Source organism: Mauremys mutica, chromosome 2 (assembly GCF_020497125.1).
Source record: "Mauremys mutica isolate MM-2020 ecotype Southern chromosome 2, ASM2049712v1, whole genome shotgun sequence".
NCBI classification, from domain to species: domain Eukaryota; kingdom Metazoa; phylum Chordata; order Testudines; family Geoemydidae; genus Mauremys; species Mauremys mutica.
In genome coordinates, this window is record NC_059073.1 from 248896043 (window position 1) to 248913631 (window position 17589).

At 40.5% G+C, this 17589-nt stretch overlaps 1 protein-coding gene across 1 annotated transcript; it reads left to right on the forward strand.

Annotated features, from left to right (window-relative positions):
- The first annotated feature begins 3190 nt into the window (after positions 1–3190).
- BET1 (Bet1 golgi vesicular membrane trafficking protein) lies at positions 3191–17374 on the forward strand. Its single transcript, XM_045006212.1, has 4 exons — positions 3191–3340; positions 11099–11214; positions 13125–13181; positions 14079–17374. The coding sequence occupies exons 1-4, from the start codon at positions 3322–3324 to the stop codon at positions 14232–14234; spliced, it is 348 nt and encodes a 115-aa protein (XP_044862147.1). The 5' UTR covers positions 3191–3321; the 3' UTR covers positions 14235–17374.
- The last annotated feature ends 215 nt before the right edge of the window (positions 17375–17589 follow it).

The following is a 17589-nucleotide window of genomic DNA, read 5'->3' on the forward strand; positions in this document are numbered from 1 at the left end:
AGGGTTATTAAGAGACAATGCCTGAACTATTAGTTGTGAAGATTCTACTTCCTGGCCCCAGCCAATTTACAGAGCAGGTTTTGACAAACAGGACCAAAGCTTGAGATCTAGAAAAAGAACAAATGACTAGTATAAAAAGGTGCTCCCTCTCAAGAAGGGGGTAGCTGTTCAGATGTCCAGGGAAGCAAACTAAGACAGACATCCGCTAGGTGTCTGAAGAAGCCAGGCCTGCCTAAGCTACCATCGGAGGCGATAAGCCTATAAATAGGAAAACCATGCATGTAACATGGCGAAAGTCCCAGACTACATATATATGGAGAACTTAGTGTAGGATGCTGAGCCAGATTCCAGGACTTTCACTGTTCTGTAGCAGCGTCCGCACAGGATATTATTGTGTGTCAAGCTCCCATGCTGTAAATTCACATCCCAGTTTGCCAGGCAGTAATTTGCTATGTAGACAAGCCCTACATGCTTTGTTCCTACCGTTAAAATGAACAATACTTTAGTTATAAGAAGGCTATCTGGTCACTATATTCACCACCCAAGAAAAAGATCTTGGAATCATCATGGATAGTTCTCTGAAAACATCCACTCAATGTGCAGCAGCAGTCAAAAATGCAAACAGAATGTTAGGAGCCATTAGGAAACGGATAGCTAATAAAGCAGAAAATACCATAATGCCGCCATACGAGTCCAGGGTACACCCACACCTTGAATACTGTTTGCCGTTCTCGTCACCCCATCTCAAAAAAGATGTATTAGAATTGGAAAAGGTGCAGAGAGGTGTATTAAGCAATAACTACAATAAAATTAGAAAAATACAAAGTGAAATACACATTCATTGTGTGATAAAACATCTTATTCACTACTTTATGCTATAAGAAAAAGTAGAGTATCTACTGGTCACACTTTATATAATCATTCCATTTATAAAAGGCTTATAGAATTAATAAATGGTTACAAGATGTTATGAGCATGTTATGGACGTGATGGCACAAATCTACCTTTTCTAACTAAAACAAGGAAGATAGAGAAACAAGTCATGGAAAATGGGAAATATGACATAAAGAAATATCACAAAGAGCCAGGAAATCCTCATCACAGAGCAGACAAATCATGCACAATATAAAAGAAAAATGTAAGGGGGGTTATATTTCATAGCAAAAGACTGGGTTAACTTCTGGTTGCATTGAAGAGAAAATAAGTTTTGCCGCTGACGTCAGTGGGGGCCGGAATTCACTCTCTGTTTTTGAGTTTGAGGCACTTCCACAGAGACTGTCACTCTGCCACTCACCCTGGAAGAAAATGTTATTACTTATGGTTCAAATTTGCAAGGGGAAGGAAGTTCTCTCAGAATATGGCCCTTAGCTATGGATTTCACAACTGCCAGAGATGAAGCTAAATCCGAAGCTTGCCACTTAAAGAACTGCATCCTGGATCACTTCTTTAAAAAAAACCCTTTGTTCAACAACCAAGTTAGGGAATGGCCCCACCTGTGAACTCTGCGTAGTAAAGTACCTAAAAGTCTTTCTCACAAATAAGCACCTTTGATCTGGATGGAAGTGGGGAAAGCAGTATGAGAAAACTGTTCCCTTTCCTGAAGGAACTGATAATTTTTCCTGGACTGATGTAGATGAAACCTAGAGTACATAGAGTAAATAATAAGAGCTGTAGCATTTCAGATAAGGTTTTATGGAAAATTGCCTGCTGCTGAAGGTAGATTGTACTGGACAGGGTGAAAAATTATTTTTTTCCTCCTGCTTTGCTTTCTCCTTCATTCTTTACTTTGCCCCCTCCTAAATTGTCACCTTCACTGCCTCCCTCTAATCCTGCTGGTGTTGTGTACATGCTGTACACCTGCAAAAAGGAATTCAACTCAGATAGGCACAAGGCTCCCTATTCTGATTATGTGCCTCCAAAATGAGGTAAAGAATGGCTTGACTATTAGAGAGAGATGGCAAGCAATTACAAGCAAACACTTTAGCTAGGGTGGGCTTTTGATTCATAAATTTAAATCTACACTCTAGTGCTTGGGAAGGGAAATTTTAAATCAATATTACTTGTACATATAAATCATGTAATAATTCTACATGCAAAGAAAGTAAATACATGTCTTTTCCATATTCATCTTAAAGATGTGCTAAAATCAGGCAGCACTGTAGCTGACAGATCTGTTCAACTGATAGGCAGAGAAAAAGGAAATGCTGGAAGTTACCAGGGTTTTCGTGTCACAAAAGGAGAATGATTTGTTTTAAAAACCCACTGCCTATCGTACTGACTAATATTGTCTAATTATGCACCCAGATTTGTCTGTAATCACATTGTCTCCTCTTATACTTGAATTGCAAGCTCCTTGGGACAGGGACTATTTTTCTATTATGCAGTTGTATAGTATGTAGCACAGCAGGACTCTGGTTCAGGACTGGGACTTCTAAACACAACTGCAATACAAATAATAAATAAAAATAATGTAGGATGCCAGTCTCCTATAGAATTAGAGAACCCAGAGTACAGCGGCAGCTCCAGACACCAGCGCTCCAAGCGCGTGCCTGGGTGGGCGGGAGTCAGGCTGCCTTCGGCGGCTTGCCTGTGGGAGGTCCGCCGGTTCCATGGATTTGGTGGCAATTTGGCGGCGGGTACGCCGAATCTGCGGGACCGGCAGACCTCCCGCAGGCGTGCCGCCGAATCCGCGGGACCGGGGACCTCCCGTAGGCAAGTCCCCGAAGGCTTCCTGCCTGACATGCTTGGGGCGGCAAAAAAGCTAGAGCTGCCCCTGCCAGCGTAGCCTCCTTTTTTCTAGTAAATGCCTCACTTAGATTAGGAGAATCTAAAAATAAGCCTCATAAAAGTATTTTCGTTAAACTCAAGTACTAGGAAATCACTCAACTTCAAGTGAGATTAAACCCCCCCCTAAGCAGGAGGAGGGATAGCTCAGGGGGTTGAGCATTGGCCTGCTTAAATCCCGTCGTGTGCTTAAATCCCTTGAGGGGCCACTTAGGGATCTGGGGCAAAATCAGTACTTGGGCCTGCTACTGAGGCAGGGGGCTGGACTCAGTGACCTTTCAGGGGCCCTCCCAGCTCTATGAGAGAGGGATCGCTGTTTGTATTGTTAACTACACTTCCCAGGATGCCCCGCGTGGGCCGGAAGGGCCCCGCACGTGGAGGGACTGCGTTACCCAGAGGGCTGTGGGGCAGCGATGTCGTGGCGTTTGGGCGGGCTGGTGACTGAGGCGGGCCCGGAAGCCGGAGCTCGGCCGCTGACGCGCAGAGCCGCTTCCTCAGCGGGCGGGGAGCCGGTCCCCTGCCCGTCCCGCCGCGGGGATGAGGCGCGCTGGGCTGGGTAAGCGGGAGCCCGGGGGAGGGGCCCGGGCTTTGCAGGGCCGAGCGGGGCGGACTCGGGAACCGGGAGTTGGGGGGTGACCGGAGGAGGGTCCGGGCCGTGCACGGAGGTGGAAACGATGCGCGAATCGTTTCTGTGGCCGCCTTACCCGTGGGCTGAGCTAGTCTCTGGCTAAACTCCAGCCGGGGTTGCGCCCCCTGTGAAGTAAGCGGCACCGAGAGGAGGCTGCAGAAGCGAGACACCATCCCAGCGCTGAGCTACTTCTTAGGGGAAGCCCTCGGGGTCCTTTTCTTTCCACCTCGCTGATCATAGTTCATCGGACTCGCAGCACTCCAGCTGCTGCTTTCCCTTATCCCCCTGGATTGAAGGTTGTCGCTGTTTCAGAGCTTCCCTCAATACCCTTGAGCAAGCAGTTGTTATTTACAGAAAGTGGGAGGCCTGAGTCATTTCAGGGCCCATGTGTAACTCTGTGGTAGAGAGCATCCTCCAACCTGCTGCTGCTGCTGACAGGAAGTGAAAGAAGCTACATTTAAAATGCTGTTAGTACTAAGCTCATGGACTCTGTTTTAGAGCCTTGACTTGAAAAACGTATTTGTAAATGTATATGTAGTTATTTGTTGCCCTTCATTTCCTGCCTGAAGACAGGCTACTTCTGCAGCTGGCATCAAACGTTCAGATGTGTCTAGAGTGTGGCTTGGAAATAACCCTTTAAATGTTGGGTAACAAGAATGTTGGCCATTGGAAGGATTATGTAAAAGGGAGTATGGGAAGTTGTGAACACGTTGCTGTCTGGGGCAGGCACTGTAACTTGTACAGCGCATTGCAGTTAAGTCCTTTCACTACTGTGTAAGGCTGGGATTTTCCCAATAATGGTGGGAAAAAGTTAACAAGTTAAAAAGTTGACAAAACTGTAACTATGTAAATAAAATACAAGAATAAAATAATGGATTATCTAAGCTACTAAGTAGTTAGGATCTATTAGTTTTGACCAAACCATTCAGAATGTAGTAAAACAGATTCTGTTATGTAGGCTATGTTTACACTATAGATCCTAGGGCGGGATAGCCCACTAGGGTAGACTAAGCAGTGCCAACAAACATGAATTTTGCAGGTATAAAAACACCACTTCCCTTCATGACCTTACCTTTGCCAAGAGAAGCCACCTTCTGTTGGCATAGCTGCGTATACCCTGGGGAGTGTCAGCAGAGCTATGTCACCAAGTGTGTAGTTTTTATCCCTACACTCCTGACTGAAATCACTATGCTAGTATAAATTTAAAGTGTAGATAAGGCCTTAGACTGTAAGTTCTTTGGGCCAGTAGATCATCTTTGTGTTTCTGTCATGAGTAGCACAACAGAGCCCTGATTCCTGACTGGGGGCCTTAGGCTATGTCTACACTACACACTGTATAGGGTATGTGTAGCTACATGGTGCAGTGAAAAGCAGGCTGTGTCCATACTGCAGTGTGTAGCTACATGTCAGTGAAAGACTCTGGTGGGGGGCAGCATGGAAAGACTTCAGCAGATCCCCAAGCCTTTCATTGCAGTGAGAAAAGGCTCTGGCAGAGGGAGGCTGAGCTGTTCCCCACTGCCTGAGTCTTTACCTGTGGTGGGGAGTTGCCAGAGCCTTTTGCTGCAGCTGGAGCCTTCCTCTGCCGCCAGAATCCTTATCTGCAGCAGGGCAAGGTTCTGGCAGCACCTTTCCCTCAGGTGGCAAAGGGCTCCAGCAGCAGGGAGCTGTCAGAGCCTTTTCCTGCTGCCTCCCCTTTGCTAGAGTCCTTACCTGAAGTGAGGAAAGGTTCTAGAAGTGGGGAGTTGCTGGAACCTTTCCCTGCTGCCTGCCTCTGCCAGAGCCTTTACCCACTGCTGGTGTTTTTTCTTGTGGTAGGGAAGGGGAAAGTCTCCAGCTGGGAAGCAGTGGGACACTGCATGACTAAAAAGAGCTATGTAGAGAGGAAGGCATGGCTTGGGCAAGTAGAGAGCCATGTAGGATATGTATCTGAGTTCATACCCTGACCATTCAGGCATGTCTGTACTTTACTCACCTAAGCTGTGCCTCACTTTCTACACTGCTATTTAAACCTGTGCTGGGGGTTGGGGGGCCACCTTAGTACATACTCTACACCAGGGGTCAGCAGCCTTTCAGAAGTGCTGTGCCGAGTCTTCATTTGTTCACTCTAATTTAAGGTTTCACGTGCCAATAACACATTTTAATGTTTTTAGAAGGTCTCTTTCTATAAGTCTATAATATATAACTAAACTATTGTTGTATGTAAAGTAAATAAGGTTTCCAAAATGTTTAAGAAGCTTCATTTAAAATTAAAATGCAGAGCCCCCCTGGACCGGTGGCCAGAACCCAGGCAGTGTGAGTGCCGCTGAAAATCAGCTCGCGTGCCGCAGGTTGCCTACCCTTGCTCTACACGCTGTCAAAAGAAGCCTATAATGAAAATATGGCCTTAGATACTACTGAAATACCAACAATATTTTTTAAAATGTACAGAATTCAACTGCTCTAGGACTATTATTTTATTTCCAGTCTTCCATTATGATTAAGGCTATGATTTAGTATAAATACCCAAGATTAAAAGTCATATACAGGTCACGGGCAAGAAACAAAAAAATCACGACTTGTGACCTGTCCATGACTTGTATCATAAGTACCCAGTTGAATCTTGGAGGTGGGGGAGGGGGGTGTGCTGCAGAGGGGAGCCTGCAGCACCAACAATCAGGGCAGGGAAGTGCTGGGGGGCCGCCAAGCTGTAGCTGTTCAGGTGTTCCCCTGCGGCCAGCTGCAGCAGCCACCGCTCAGGTGGTCCCTGGGGCCAACTGCCTGGGGCTGCCAGAGCAGCGGCCGGTGCGGCTGGCTCTGGGGTTGGGACCACTCCAGCAGCAGCTGGCTGCGGAGCCGCTCCCGAAGCAGCTTGTGTGGCTGTCCCCAGGGCCGCCTGTGCAGCTGGCCACTGCAGAAGTCACAGAGATCTCAGGATGTCAAGGAATCTGTGACTCTGCGACCTCCATGACAAACACAGAGCCTTAATTATGATGCAACTGCATGATACAACGTACTCTGCAAACAAGATTTGGGGTAGAAATCTTGATCTTTACTTTTAAATGCTAGAAGAGAAAAAAATTCTATCAGCCATGTTTCTTATGCTTCTTTGTGCTTGGGATCAGTCTTGTTAGTTAAGTAATAGATTCCATAGCTGCTTCTGAATTCTTTCAGGTTTTTTTGTGGGGGTCTAGTTCTTTAATTAAATCAAGTTAGATTTCCACTGAAGGAATGGTCAGCTTGTAGCATCAGATTGCTCCAAACACACCTTCTAGTTGCTTTTTTAAAATAAAATGTTTAGTGCCTCTCCCTATGGTCCTCTGATCAGGGTGGATTTGATTTAAATCACTAGTCAGGAAGATTCAATTTAATCATGGATTTCTACATAAAAGTGCATTCTTGTTGGTTGTTATAACCTTAATACAGGGGTAGGCAACCTATGCACGGGTGCCGAAGGCAGCACGCAAGCTGATTTTCAGTGGCACTCACACTGCCTGGGTCCTGGCCACTGGTCTGGGGGCTCTGCATTTTATTTAATTTTAAATGAAGCTTCTTAAACATTTTAAAAACCTTATTTACTTTACATACAACAGTAGTTTAGTTATATATTATAGACTTATAGAAAGAGACCTTCTAAGTACGTTAAAATGTATTACTGGCACGGGAAACCTTAAATTAGAGTGAATGAATGAAGACTCGGCACACCACTTCTGAAAGGTTGCCGACCCCTGCCTTAATACATATTCTTCACAACTCAGAGATAGATGTAGGTTACATTTTTAGAAGGTACACACTATTTTGAAAACTTTTCAGATTAGTTTTACAGCTATATCAGAAAATGAATGGTTCTTTGGTTATTTAATTTACCAAAGGTAATTGAAACATATTTATGAAGTCATTGGGAGGTGAACTATCTCCAGTTCAACAGGTTAATCATTAATATTTGGAGGATTTTCTTTCCATGCTGTATTAAGAGGAGAACATCACCAGACAGACATTTAAATTGTTTTATTTAACTAAAACAACAACATTAAGTATTCTGGATTTTTTTCTTCAACAGCAAACATATAATATTTTAACAAAACAAGCATATGTCCCTCACTTCTCACGTTTATCTCCAGACTTCTTCTCCTTGTCCAGATCTATTCCGCCACCAACAATCTTCTATTCATTGAATTTTTTGAAACTTTGCACTTTTAGAGAGAGGTAAGGGATTGTCTCTGTGTACACAAATTTGCAGAGGAACAATAGATTTGAGGTCTGGTACTTCTCACATCTATATATTATTTATTTATTTACAAACATTTTTGCTGTTAACAAGCATGTTATCTCTGGAGACACAAATCCACAGTTTGAGAACTGCAAAACTAAACATCTCTGATGGTATCTTCTAAACTGAGCATGGAGTCCCATTGGGTAGATAGAAAGATTAACCTAAATAATCTGTACAGAAGCCTGTGGAACCCCATAAAATAGGGTCCCTAATCCATGAATTATTGGAACTCATTTACAAAACTTTTCTTAACCATTACATGAATATATTGTCTCATACTATAGAATTAGAATTTATAATCCCTATTCCATGATGAGATATCTTTGAGCTACAATGTATCTTAATTAAAATTATCTTTAGATAGGTTTTTTCCTCAAAAAAAGTTTGTGTTCATTATACATTTTAACGTTTATGGTAGTTGGGTGCAAATATAGATACTGTTCCTGAATTCCACAGAGTCTTTGGGAAGTTTGGACATCCTCATCTTTCGGTCAACCAACCATGGTGTTGATGGTGATAGTAAAAGAACTTTTGAGCTTCCACAATACATTCTAGGATTGGTAGGAATTAATACTTCATCCACAAGATTTATATCATGTGATCATTTATATCATCAGAAGTTTAGGATGATTAATTCAGACAGTATTCTTTGATTTTTCTGTTCAGACATGGGATCAGTATTAAATGGGAACATACTTTCCCTGAATGGATTTTGTACCCATTCCTGGGTCATATTAGACCATTGATGTCAAAGTTATTAAAATATAGGGGTTGTTACCAGCTCACTCTATAATATTCATTCTTTTAATTTTTCCCCTTTCTTCACTTGCAAGACCTGCAAATTTAAATATGTCTGGATGGGTATACTAAGGTTGAAGTGCTTCAGACACTTCTCCTAATTGCTCATTTTGTGGTACACTGAAGGTAATGTTCAACATAAAAAGGAGGTTGCAAATTGATAAAATTCAGTGCCTTGCTTTTCAGCATTTCCTATAGTATTTGCCATCTTTTTGGTACCAGACTAACAGACTGTTCCTGAATGAAACTGATGTTGAAAAGCTATTAGAAGGCCAGACAAAGTGACTTAAATTGATCATGTGGCTATATCGCTATTATGATGGCATTAAAAAATGTCCTGCTTGCTTAGAGTTATTAAACTTTGTGCTCTATCATTTTGGTAGATGGTTTCAGTCAATAGAATATTTGATCTTAAAGAATCCAAAAAAACAAAATAAAACAATGTTTTGTGCACTCTGAGATGAGTGTGAATCCTCTGTCTTCCTAGTTCACAACTCTTGATAGACTCTTACATTTTATTTTAGGAGAAATGTTTTATTTAGTCTATTCAGTTTCTACTTTCCTACCCAGTCCCCCTCAGATTGAGGCACATTGAGAGAGGTTGTCTAGGTAAATTCTTCTATTCTTATAAATACTTATAATTTCTAGAATTTCTGTCATTGCTTCCAGCCACCTGTCCGTTCTTTAGCTGCCTATTACACAGTGGTGCTTACTGCATACTGCTTATTACCATAATGACCGCACACAATGTTGTGTGACAGTACACACATGGCATTGATTTCTCTTAAACTTCAGAAGTCTGCCTTTGTACTTCTTCCATACCTGTCTGACAACCCCATTCCCACTTGGAGTTGTGGTTTATGTAAATATGGGGTTTGCTTATTAAAAAGGCTGGGAGTGCTTGTTCCATTTGTAAAAGACTGCCTTTTGATGTATAACTACTGGACTTTGGCTCCAAGCTACAGATTATCAAAGTTCATTGTAAACACATCCCTACTATAATATTCACTTAGTAATGAATACCATAAGGTTACTTCAGTTATAACCTCATATTTTGCACATGCTTGTAACTCTGCAAAAAGGTTCCTTTTGAGCCAACTTTCCATTCTTGGTCTTAATCCAAATCTGACTGGAAAAAAATTAAAAGAAAAAAGATCAATTTTTCCATTTTTGAATAACATGATAGTAAAATGGAAGCTTTCCAGTTCATTCGTCCTAACTGAAAACTTGTCATCAAGCCAACTTGTGAAAAAAAAAAAAAAGAATTATTCTGCATCTGTCAAAACAAAACCACCCAACAAACAAAAAAAACACCTTGGCATTATGGAATATCATAAATCCATAATATCAGTTATCTAGTTATCTTGTTTTCCTGTGTATGCCTTTACTGTGTATGGTACAGTGTGAAATAAGTCAAGAGATAATATCAATGCATTATTCTAGTCTTGTGGATATGATTGCTCTGTCTCCTCTCTCAAAACCTTTTCAGAGATGAACTGAGAGAATTAATTTGTCAGGGAGATTCTAACAGTTTTAGTGTGATTTGAAATTTTAAGCTACTCATGATAAATGATGATAGGAACTAGATTGCTAGCTGAAAGTAAATACAGTCTCTACTCTAAAGGTTAGCAGGTTTTTTGTTTTGTTGTTGTTCCTGTTTTACTTCATCATTCTCTTTCCCAATCCTGGAAACTCAGACTTTTACCCAGCCACCTCCCTTGATATGTCTTCTACTTCTGGCCTGCTTCACCCTGCTATTCCTCTTAGCCTGCAAAGCTAGACTGCTTTTGCTTTGAGTACTGGGTGGTGTGGGTGGGTGGAGGGGAGAGAATGCAGGGATCATGGTGCATCCCTCTCCCAGTGTGCTGTTTAGCTGCTGGTTGGACAGTCCCTTTATTAGAGGTGGGAGAGGGTGAGCATACTAAGCTGATGATCTTGGCACAGACTCTCTACTGGTCAGTCATCTGCCAGTTGACAGTCTGGGTAGCAGCTCTGAAGCTCCTTCATCCAACTAGTAGATGACTTGCCAAGTGCAGCATCCCACCGCAAGGCAGAGGCCTCTTGCTGGTAGACACATGAGTAAACCTCTGATTATGCAGCCTGTATGTTAATCCTTTTCCCTTTTTATTAACTAAAGGGACATTAAAACCTATATTTAATATAACAGGTTACAATGTAAACATTCCAAAGTCAAAACTATGAAGACTCTTACTGAGTAACCTTAACTCCTGCATTCCATGTATGGCATAATTAGGAATGTGTACCTTAATATACAATGGACTCAGTGCTACTTTCAGGTATGCTTTTACCATTCAGGCTGTCTTCCTTGGAGAATACAAAAATTTACTGCATCTGAGGGCAAAATTGGGTCATGATATATGATTTAGTTAAATCAAGGTTACCAAAGAATCTTTTAATTTCCCGATTTCTGAATTGAAAGCTAAACTCGATGTTCTAAATGGCTGAGAGAATTTGTATTGTTAACAATGTCTCTTATTCATTCTTGAGGATGCTGCAGGGATGCACAAGGAAATGCATTTGTAACCATAAATGGATTGGGACCCCCATGATACTGTATTTTGCTTGGATGATATTTCCTGTCTGTAAACCTGATTTACTGGTCTTTTTTTTTTTTTAAGGTGAAGGAGCAGCTACTGGTAACTATGGCTATACCAATAGTGGGTATAGTGTACATGAAGAAGAAAATGAAAGGTTAACTGAAAGTCTGCGTACAAAAGTCTCTGCCATAAAATCAGTAAGTATATAATTATAGTGGCATCATCACTTGGAGTGAATTAAGTGCACAAAATCTTATGATCCAGTGAAGTGGGAATAGAGTAAAAGTTTAGAACGTAAATTGAATAAAAGAAAAAAATATTGCCAGTCAAAAAGCACAGTGCATTCATTCGTGTAGCTGATTTCCTCTTTAATTAGATTTTAGCTCCAGCTGTCCTTTTTGGCTAATCATGAGGCTCCTCCTCGCCTGTTGAGGACAGCAGAGTCTATACCTACTGCTTATTCTCAACTCTAGGAGTCAGCATTTCCTCGAGTATGAATCACACTGGCCAGGGAAACTAGAAGCCTGGGTTTAGCTCAGTAATTGACCTGGCAACCAATTTTTGTTTGTTTGTTCCTGTTAACTTAAGGAATTAGACTACTTGTGTTTAGCAGAGACAGTAGTTGAAGGACAATCAGGTCCTTCAAGTTGAGGTTTGGACAACTTTTACTACATCTATTTATGAATTTATAATATGGAATAGGAAGTAACATCCTGATTTCCTCAAAAGAAGAAACATCTTGCCTAGGGAATCTTAACTCGTTCTAGAGACTGAGGATTGTATTTTTAAACCCTTTTCTAACCAAAACCCCGGGAGTCCACTCTACTCAACAAGAAATTTCATTTTTCCAATAGTTAGTCCATTCCAAGCCCTCACTATAGGTGCTGTTTCTAGAGATGTGGTGCAAGGCAATGAATTTTACAGAATCAAAGCCCTTACAATCTTATTGCTCAGACTGTTGTTCATAATTAAGCAATTCAGTTCCAGTTAGACAAGCATAGAGACAGATTAGCTTAAATAAATGCGGTTGTCTTAAATCATACTTTGAACTAGGGGTTGCATCACAAGGGGTAGTTGGGGTTTTGAAGTAAAAATCACCAAAACACAGTGACTGCTAAGATCTAGTGGAGTGAGCTAAAGGGCAGGAAGGAGAAGCTCTGATTTCTGCTCTCTCAGCTTGTCACTGCTAACCACCTTCCCTACTGCTAGCACCATGCTGTACTCCTGATAAGTGCCACTTAGAATCATCTGCACAGTACCCTCATACAAAAACAGCAAAAGACCATGGGAATGGGATCATGACACACAAAAGTAGGTCATTTGGGTGGCCCTGGGTAGGAAAGTTTGAAATCAACATATCTGTGTTAATAATATTGCAATAAGCTACTCCAGGGTGTGCATTAGTTAGGTGATTGCCATATACTTCAGGTGCACTGAGAGCCAGGAACACAGACAGTACATTCAGCCATCCAAGCGGTGTACCAATAGCCCGATAACTGCACCCTTGAGTAGCTTATTGCTATGTAAATTTGACCCATATCTTTTAATTTTCTGGTAATTCATGCTATGTCTCCTTCTACTGTGAAGAGTGGTTCTTAGCAAAATGAGAAAAATAGGGAAAAGGCTCTAAACACCTTTGCTCTATTCTGACTATTTGATTCCAGAGTCAGTCTTTATAGAGAACCTAAAAAAAAATCCAGAGGAAAAAATGTGTACCATAAAATAATGCCAGTCCTAGGCTGTATATGTTCTTGTCATAAACTAATACAACATAAATGTAGATGCGGTGGTGGCACTACATCACCAGAAGAGGATCCGTGTACATCAGGGAGATGCATTCGGGTTAAAGCCGCTTTGCCGGAGGGGAATGGTGTAACGTAACAAGTGTCCCAGAGCTGAGGAGCTTATTTATTGCACTTGTGCTCAATTTCCTGCCTAGGTGTTTTTCTCTGGCCTCTTTCCAAATATAGCATCCATGTTACTACATCTAGAAAAAAACTGGCGATGACAGATACTGCCAGAATGACTCCTCCCAGTATATAATAGTCAAATCTGGTTTATATGACTCAAACAATATAAGTAATAGTAATGCTCACTTCTTTTATAGCTTTCCATTGAAATTGGAACAGAAGTTAAAAATCAAAATAAAATGTTATCCGACATGGTAAGTATGTAGCAACTAATCTTATGAATTTTTACAGTGATATAGACACATGCTTGTTTATAGTTGGCCTTTTTTATATTAAGTGATGGTACTAACAATTTATCCCTTATTTTATATCATACCACAAAAATGTTAATTCCTTTATTATAGGGACAAAAGGGAGGAACAGTTCTATCCTCCAAATTGACCATTAGCTACTATTTCTATAGCAGCAGTGCTTCCTCATATAAACACTTTGGCCTTGTCTACGCTACTGGGCTAATTTGACCTAAGTTACGCTACTCCAGCTATGTGAATAATGTAGCTGGAGTCGATGTAGCTTAGGTCGACTTACTGCAGTATCTGCATCGCGCTGCATCTCTTACTTTAATCTTCTTGTTCCGGTGGAGTACCAGAGTCAACCGGAGAGTGCTCTGTGGTTGATTTAGCGGGTGTTCACTAGACCTCCTGCAGCAGTGTTGATCCCTAGTAAGTGTAGACATGGCCTTTGTATGAATATAACTTTTAAAGGAGCAGTCAAAATTGGTAGGTCCCAGATGAGTCTAATTATTTCTGCTCTATTAAAGCAAACATGCAATAGGAATTAAAGTATAGCTTTGACAAACCTGTACAGGAGGCATGTCAGTGCTAAATTGATTTTAAAAAATCAGAGAAAATTGGTTACTTGCGCAAGATGTACCTGAAAATAGGTAATCAGATACAATGGACATAAAGGAGGACTTCTCTTTGTTATAGGCTAGCAAGATGTAACTGCCTGTTCATATGCTGGTTTGAAATGTTTTTTAATACTCTAAATATAGGAAGAAAAGACAAATGCAAGAAGTGATTGTGAATAGTCCATTGCAGTATGGTATTATTTTCTTAGAATGAATCTCTATATGTTCTCCTCTTTTGTAGGACTCTGACTTTGATTCTACGGGTGGATTTCTAGATGCGACTATAGGCAGACTGAAAACGCTCTCCAGAGGCAGCCAGACAAAACTATTGTGCTACATGATGCTCTTTGCACTCTTTGTCTTTTTTGTAATTTACTGGATTATTAAACTGAGATGATGGAAATAACATCCAGTTTTTTTGTGCCACTTAAACAGAATTACAAAATGGTCTTAAATTTCTGAGGACAGACCTTAAATTTACGTACTCTGTTGATAAATATGGTTAAATGGTTATTGTAAATTATATTAGATATCAGTGCATTTGTTATGTATATTTTGTCTTGATATTTACCATTCCAAAGCTTTCTTATCATATCCCCTGTTTTCTGGGGTTAACAAATGTAATCCACTACCCTGTGCATATTTACATCTTGGCTCAAGTTACTTCTTGGGGAAGTATCTTTGGAAATGCAAAACAAACAAATTTAAAAACATGCTCTTGCCAGGACAAAATTTGAACCTTTAACTTTGAATTTCCTTTAATGGGTTTCACTTTTTTAATAAAGTAAAAAAAATTATAAACAAAGTAGGGCCTGATCCTGAGCAAGGAACTCAGCATCAGGCTTGTAGCAATTTGCAGATTATAGAAGTATGAAAAAGGCTTGTGCTTTTTCAAAACAGATTTATTGTAACAGATTAAACCACCTGAAACTACAAGTACAGTACTGTCATACTTGTAGTGCTTTGGGTCGGGGTTGGCAAGTTTCTACAAGTATCATGGCTTAGAATTTAAAAATGAAAAAAATAAAAAACAAACCCCACACACCTTGCAGGTTAAGGAGGAATTAACTGACCTAAACTGGAAGAACATTGGTTAATTTTAATTTGAGACCAAGTAATGCTGGTCTACCCTGGGAATTTACAGCGAGATAGCTAAGTTTCTCAGAGGTGTGGAAAAATCCACATCCCTGAGACACATAGCTATGCAAGCCTAACCCCTGCAAAAGACAGCATTAGGTGGATGGAAGAATTCTTCTGTTGACCTAGCTTCCACCTCTGGATTACCTATGCTGACGGGAGAACCCCACAGGTGTGCATAGGTAATGTCCACACTGAAGTGCTATAGTGGCACAGCTCAAGGAACATAGCACATGTAGTCAAGCCCTAAGATGTATTCAATATAATCAAATGCCTTTTGATAGTTTGGGGAACCAGCATGGACAAGATGCAAATATTTGCATAGCATCTTTCCATTACATTTTATATTTAAGTACTTAAAACTTACTGATTCTATTGAATCGCTGGGGTTTTTACCCTTTGTACATTTGTCAGTTAATGACCTCTTACAGCTACTTAGCATTATTTTGAAATGTGAAGCCAGATTTATAAGCTCTTATACTAGAGAGTATTATGATGCAAGATAGCACTAATTACCTCTTTTGTTAGAGGTACTTTTATTTATTGTTTAAGATTAAGCCTTAGTTTTGGTTATTCAGAAAGATAAATTGTTGACTAGCAACTATTACACTGTTAAATGCAGCATACAAAATAGAAACCATTTTCTAGAGATTGAAGTGTTATCTAAAAGAAAACTATGCCTTGCCTAAATTTTCTAGACTCACTATTAATGCAGTATGTTGCCATGACTTGTAGTACTCTACCCCATTACAAAGTGTAAAAAATAAAGCATGTCTGTGGTATATTTCTTAGCCATATGGATTTGTTCCTGGAAATAGATTGCAGGTTTGTTCCATCTTATGTAATTTTTCCTAGCATAAAATACGAAGAGGTTTTTCAAAAGTGCTAATTTTAAAATAATGTTAGAATCAGTATTCAATATTTTAAACAGCATTTAATGATGCAACTACCCTTGTTTGGAAAACAAATAATTTAAACAACTAGTTAACTGAGGTGCATGCTGAATATTTAAGTATCATACTAATATTAGTCTGGCGGGTAGTTACTTTTATAATCCATATTTGGCAACTTGATTGTATTTTTCTTATCTACCATGTTTGAAGCAACTTAATTCTAGATAGTCTGCAAAAGAATTCATCGACTATAGTTTGAGTAGACTTGAAATTTTTTTGTTGTCAAACATCTAAAAAAATTTACACAAACAAAATGTGCTTGAAATACTGACTCTTATGTAACCCATCCTCCTTCTTTAAAGGATTGCTGTTTATATCACTGTAGGTAATGTTTTCACCCCTCTTAGCCAGAAGGCCGAGAATATTGCAATGGCCCTCTGTCCAAGGAACCCTTGATTTTTAAGATAAATTTGCCTTCAGGAATTAAAGTACACTCACTATTCCATTTGTAGCTATTGTAGTCTTTGGGAGTGAGGGTTACCACCCCCCCCAAGCTGAGATGTTGCAGGCATTAATCTGAATACATTGTCTCTGACCTCCAGAGTTTTTCACCTCATCTGTCTTGCCAGGCTTAGCGCTTCCCCCTTTGCTGGTGGCAGGGCCTGCAGTAAATCAGCCCCACTCTGGACAGTGTTTCTTTCCCTTTTTATTTATCAGTATTTTCAAGGAAGGCTTTGGGGCAGGCCCAAAGAGTGCTCCAAACAAAAGAGACAAATTCACAAACACACAATACAGGAGGATACCTTTTCCTATCCCGTCTCTGGGGAGGGTGTTGTCCCGTTACTGGCCCCGGGGTACCAATCCTTCCCCTAAACAGGCATTCAGTTTAGTTGTTTCTCCTGCCAGGAGGAGAGCAGCCTCTCAACCTGGAGAAGCCTATTTTCCAGCTACCACTAGCCCTACAACAACTTGTCTCTCTGCCCCCTCTCACCAGAAGAGGGGTTTATAATTGTCTCAGGCAGCCCTTAGTTGAACTAAGGTGTCCCTAGTTGCACTGAGGTAACCCCTCAGTTTATAGGGAAAAGGGCCTTTATCATTCTAGGGCTAACATAGCCCTTCCCCTATTCTCTTGCAGCTGTCCAGCCTGACTTTGTCACTATATATATATATATATATATATATACATACACATACACGTACTGTCTTCATGTTACTGCAGTGTCTCTTTGGTTATCAAACAGTATGTGAACAGTTTCACTACATAGACGACTTTATTTTTTTTCTCCTGGTGCCTAGTGCATACAACTACCTATATGGCAGGGACTCATTGTGTATGCAATACATAGCATAATTGAACTATGCTTGAATGAATGTTGGAATATTTGTTTTCTGCCCTTGCCCAGAAGTGTTGCACTAACACCGTGTACACCGTGTAACTTGCTTTACAGTTTATTCTTGCCCTTTCTCAGCCTTTGTGGGAATCCTCAGATAATAAAATCTGCCTCTACTTGGTTGTCTTAGATTGTTTAAAACTGACAGGAGGTTTTAAACCTCAACAGGTGAGTAAAAGGTATGTCTATGAAAGATTCACTCTCCCTAACCCTTGATTTCTGGTCAAACTATAGCTGAAGTTTTAGTCTTTTCTTGCTATTACAACCTCATTAGTTTTCCAGGAAAAATAGTTCTGATACTTTGAATGCCGAAGCAATCTTTGGAGAAAAA